This window comes from Amblyomma americanum, chromosome 8 (assembly GCF_052857255.1).
Source record: "Amblyomma americanum isolate KBUSLIRL-KWMA chromosome 8, ASM5285725v1, whole genome shotgun sequence".
Taxonomy (NCBI): domain Eukaryota; kingdom Metazoa; phylum Arthropoda; class Arachnida; order Ixodida; family Ixodidae; genus Amblyomma; species Amblyomma americanum.
In genome coordinates, this window is record NC_135504.1 from 29,510,485 (window position 1) to 29,515,824 (window position 5,340).

General features: G+C 51.7%; 1 protein-coding gene across 1 annotated transcript in view; it reads left to right on the top strand.

Moving 5' to 3' along the window:
- The first annotated feature begins 737 nt into the window (after window positions 1–737).
- LOC144102263 (protein argonaute-4-like) overlaps window positions 738–5,340 on the top strand; it is a 37,535-nt gene continuing 32,932 nt past the window's right edge. Inside the window, exons 1-3 of the mRNA XM_077635568.1 lie at window positions 738–770; window positions 1,826–2,158; window positions 2,247–2,325. Coding sequence (XP_077491694.1) covers window positions 738–770; window positions 1,826–2,158; window positions 2,247–2,325 — 445 coding nt within the window. The remainder of the gene's footprint in view (window positions 771–1,825; window positions 2,159–2,246; window positions 2,326–5,340) is intronic.

The window sequence follows — 5,340 nt, forward strand, 5'->3', positions numbered from 1 at the left end:
AAGTTTACCGTTACATGAGGTTTCCTTGTCTTGCAGTCACTGGCGCTTGCATTGGTCATGCGTTGGCCGAAGTGCGTCTGTTCTACTACAACACATGCTAAAAAGTGAAAGGGTTTTGAGACGTAGTTAAACCGAGTAGACGTGCGAAAGCATGTGTTATGCTTGGTTGGCTCATGGCTTTGCTTTCCTGTATGGGTTTTGCTTTGCTGTGATATTGGACTCGGGTTAAGCTCTGATCGAGGTTAAGCTGATCTGATCTGTTCGCGCCGCAGATGGAAGTTGATATAGACGACGATGTGCAATGCACAGCACGAGTGTGTGTGGCTTTTTGACCCGAGGCGTGATGGGCTGCGGAGATAGCACAGTGCTCTCGTTCAGTGGCGAGCGAATCTGATCTGTTCGGGTCTCCGGGGGTTCATTGCCCAGTCGCAACAATTCTTACATTTTATTTCTTCATGCGCCGAGGTTCACACTCAAAGTCAAGCTCCGCGCAAAATCGGTCAGCTGATTAGACTTCGTGAACTAGCCCGATCTCAAGCAGCGCAGGCAATCGGGCCAATTTCGGGAATGACTGGTTTCACTCTGGTCATATAAATTTGCCAGTATATTCCCAATATTGGGCCGATTAGTTGTGCTGCTGGGTGTCACTACTTCGCACACCTTTGTGTGCGCACCGTGACACCCTTAGAGCGTGTGGGGGTAGTGGTCTCGGTCCCAAATGAGATGCCCTTGACTCAATGTGGCAAGCTCAGCCGGAGACCAGCTACCAAGTGACAAGGGTGTTGGTTGTTTGGTGCCCACCTTTCGCCGGTCGCAAGCCAGAGAATGTGTCGGAGCCAAAGGTTCACAAAACAAAACAAAGTTAATATAGCAAAAAGACGATACAGGGGATTTCGCAACCATTCGTACGAGCACATACAACGTGATTTACAATTACAGTGCAACTCATGCAAAGTAACAATCGAGAGAGATTACAATTCAACTGAATCTTTGCATTTAAAGTGCACTAACACAGAGAGAGACAAAGAAAACACACTTTGTTCCCTGGGCACTGCGACAGTCGACGACCTGAGGAGCACGAAAGGGCCGATCCGCAGACTGGCGCACGTTGCCTCGCTGGTCCGTGGCTGGTCGAGTGGTGTTCTCCCGGGAGTCATGCGGGCGCGTTTGCCAGAAGCTTAAACGGCGGCTCGGGATGACAGACAGCGGTTAAAGCCCTCACTTAGAGGCGCGGTCTGCGTCTGTTCCTTCTTTGCCTCAAGGCAGGCGCGCACATACAAGCGGTAATAACTGCACAATATCCTTCACATTCTCGCGCCGGGCGCGCGACACCCCTTGTCGAGCGCAGAAACCGCCTTCCAGAAAACTCTGGGCCCTTCTCGCGATGCTAAGAGGCTGGCGCGAGAGCGAAGGAGATAGGATATCACTGTAGCGCGGTCAAGGTTACACCTCGGCAATGAGCAGAAACTACTCGGACATTCATTCGGTCCACTCGCAGCCGCGCTGAGAGCTTTGTAGTATAGTCTTCTTTTTACGCTCCTACGTTGATGTGATAAGGGCAAATATGATAAAGACGACTGAAAATTTGATAACGGTCGCTCAGAACGACGGCAGTCTCAGTTGAGTGGGAGCCGGATGTTCCCTTTCAGGATACTTGGCTACACGCCTCCAGACATAGCGCCTGCATGCATGCACAGTGTTCGGTTTCGGCACCGGCCTCGATCGGTGGCCCACGTTGTTCTTGAACCCTTTCCCTTCGAGCAAAGTGTGCGATCTCGTCCCTGCTTTGGCGGCAGAGTTGCCATGCCGGCACTTCGTATGCCAGCCCTGCTACGACGGCGCCGCTGCTAAGCGCAGCCACTGCCCACTGGACAAAGAGCCTTTCCAGGAGGATGACGTGGCGTGGACAACCATCAGCAGGGGCAACGTTCTCGGCCGAAAGGTACGCTGCTGGAACTCTGAGCACAGCTGCGATGCCGAGTGCGTGGCGTCCGCCATGTTGGAACACTTCGCCAACACCTTCCAGTTACACACCGTGACCTGCCCCAGATGCAGCGAGATGGTCCTGCACCAGGACATTGCGGAACATCTGGAGCGCGACTGTGTACCAGCCCGCGCACGCGAACGAGACGATAACTTTGGCAACGTCGTCATGCAAGTAAAGGAAGCGTTAGGAAAAATACAGGAATGAAATGCTGCCCGGCGCATGAAACTGGATTCATTCGAGCAGTTCCTGTGCCCTGCAGGCACTGCTCGCCAGTGCAGTGACAGACGCTCTAGAAAACATTATTTCGGGGCTTAAGACCCTGGCCGAGACGGCATTAGGTGAACACAGGCGCGGATTCGCGTCGGAGATCCGGGGCGCACTGGCTGAAAACTAGAGGGTCATGAAATAGGTAGTCAGGCAGGAGTGTGAGCGGACAGCGCTGTTTATGAAGGACACGGTCGTAGAAGCCTTGTGTGAAGATCGTACGCTGGGAGATGCCGGATCTTCAGCTTCGGCGGCGTCAGCTGGAAAACAGGCTACGTGAGTAGACAACGACGCCAAAGCTGTGGAACAGCTGGCCACCGCTTCCCTGAACATCGGTGTTGACTTCCTGGACAAGTCCGTTCCGTTAGAATGAACCATAGATGACTGGGATAAATTTCTCGCCCAAGCACGTTTCTCGACATTACGCACAAGCAGCGATGGCCAGTCTGCTACCAGTATGGATACCTTATAGTTGCGTGCCTATGTTTTGACGGCCTCAGTGCTTGGCTTCGTGTTTACACACTCAAGGGCTTGTTCGACAAATTTCGGAATTGACCCATGGATAAGAAGGTTATGCTAGTTCTAATCGATCCCAACTACTGCACGAGACAATTAACTGTAAGGAGCGCAATTCGACGAGTCGGAAAATATGTCTTTCCAAAATTGGGTAAGGAAGTTGTGTTTGCGGGATGCGCGGATCCTGTATACATCGGGGCATCGAGAAACACGGATTGTCCGGAAGCAGCAAGATCTGCCTTCGGCTGGAATTGGAACCGTAGCTTAGCGTTCTGTTGCAGTGGTTCTGTTCGGGGCTTCTTACTCTGTTGATTCCCGATGTCTTGATTTGCTGTGCGGCGTAAGCATGGGCATCCGGATTTTGTTGTTTGTGACCCATTGATAACGTGTTTTTATTCTTGCATGCAGTTTGAATATCGAAGAATGTTAGCGAAAAAGTAAAGGTGTTATTTTGATTCTTGATTTTTTTCGTTTATTGTATCTTGCACATTGTGCGAGACAGCATGCGCTAATGCTGTTCCCTGCGCACAGGGACACCGTTATCCCACAGGAATCGGGGTGGCTCTAATCACATGAGATATGATGAGAACAAAGCGTAGGAGCGCTACATGGCCGTAGAACTGCTCTGTGTGCTCCCAAGATGATCAGTGTTGCGCAGTGGTGGGCCACGTTGTTCTGTGAAAAGTGCAAGCGGTGAGAAAAACACCAGGAGGGGCTCTTCCTCTGCGCAGTGATTGAAGAGGAAGCTTCTAAACCTTTGGCGCATCGAGAGCTAGGATGCGCAAATCTAAGCATGCTGTCGTAGCGCCATTTATTGGAACATACGTAACCGCTCTCCTTGTTCTTTGCATCACGCCGCATGTAAAGGCCTTCTTTTGAAAACCGAAACGTCCTCCTCTTATAATAGCACTGCGAGTTGGGCTGGTTGCAGACAGTGCACAAATAAATTTTTACAGTCACACTAAACGTGAAAGCAGTGAAAAGGGAGTAAGCCGTTTTCTGGCACACTCCCTCTAAGGGGCAGGGTACGCTCACCAAATCCTTTGGTAGATTTTTGTCACTAAAAATACCAACTACTAGCTGTTTGGAGCAGAAACAAATTGATTCTTTAAAAAACAAGCGAATTTCTAGCACTCACGAAGATTTTAACCGAGAAGTTTCAATCGCCTGTATTTGGAACCCTAAGGGCCTCCGCCGCTGCACTTGTATGCCACCTGCATTTGCCAACTGCATCAAGTTACCGTGCTTTGCAGTGAGAATATACTAGCGTTGCGAAGAGTATGCATTCCGTTAATTTAATGACCGAAGTCTGCTACGGAGCTTCGGCAAAATACCCTGCCCCTAAATGTGAGCGCACTAGAGGACAGGTTACTCTGGTTTTACACCTACATAGGCTTAATCGTGTTTTTTTTTATAGTGGGAGCTGTATATGGCACATCTTCGGGGTTATCGACCGGGGCGTATTTATGGGAGTAAATGAAGTCCCTCCCCCTCACCCCAGCCCGGCTGTAACCCACTATCTGGACGAAAAAAAGTCCAAGAAATACGCGGTTTAAATGCGACCAGCATTTCCAAGAGTAACACATGAATCTGCCCGTGGTTACCGACTCGTATCTCTGTCCACGATAAGCCGAGGCTCGTTGTGACGTGAGCACTGCGCCAAAACGATTTTTAGGCTGTCGTTTCATGTGGATTAGTGAAATATGGCGAAGGGTGGGTAGGCAGCACCAGGAAGCAGAGGGGAACTCCTAATTGCGGGAGAAAGAAAGCTGGGCGGGATTGCGAGGATATGTGACATTTATCCTCCAGCTTGATCATAATGCGGCCGAATCTTTAACGTGCACTGACATCGCACAGCACATGGGCACCTTTTCGGTTTTTCGTCCATCGAAACGCGCCCGGCGCGGTCCGGTCCGAACCCGGGTACTCCCGCTGATTGTATATAGTGGGTGCCGGCTCACTCTGGGAACCCTGGAAACGAGGCTGCCGATAAATTGGCCCGAGGTCTGATTTGCCGGGCTCAGGACAGTCTCGATCCAGGATTCTCGAGGGAGCGGGCGCACACCTTTGCGGAGCTCACGCAAATGCCCCGTTTGGACCGTCGGACTTACCCTCCTCCCCACCCGTCTCTTACGCACTCCCAACAGATCCTCTTCAGACGCCTCAAGACCCGCTCTCTGTCATCCCCTCAGCTTTTATCCCACTATTGCGGCACATCCCCTGCATGCTCCCTATGTGGTGACCCCCACGCCACACTCTCCCATATCCTTTTAGGCTGCCCTGCTGACCCTGCCCCGCGGGGACAGCACGCCATATCGATATGGGAGGACTGGGAGGTCCGGCTTATGTCTGCAGACCCGACATCGCAGCTTGCTGCGGTGACTCGGGCTGCCGACGTCGTGTCCCGGCATGACCTACTTGATGCAGTGCGGGACCGCGCAGTGGCCCAGGGACCCAGCTGGGTCTAAAACTCACTTGCTGAATAGTTTTTCTGTCTGTCTGTCTGTGTGTATTGAAGAGCGCCTTTACCATTCAGCTACCGCGGCGGGTCTGCTTACGTGGAGGAATGAGAA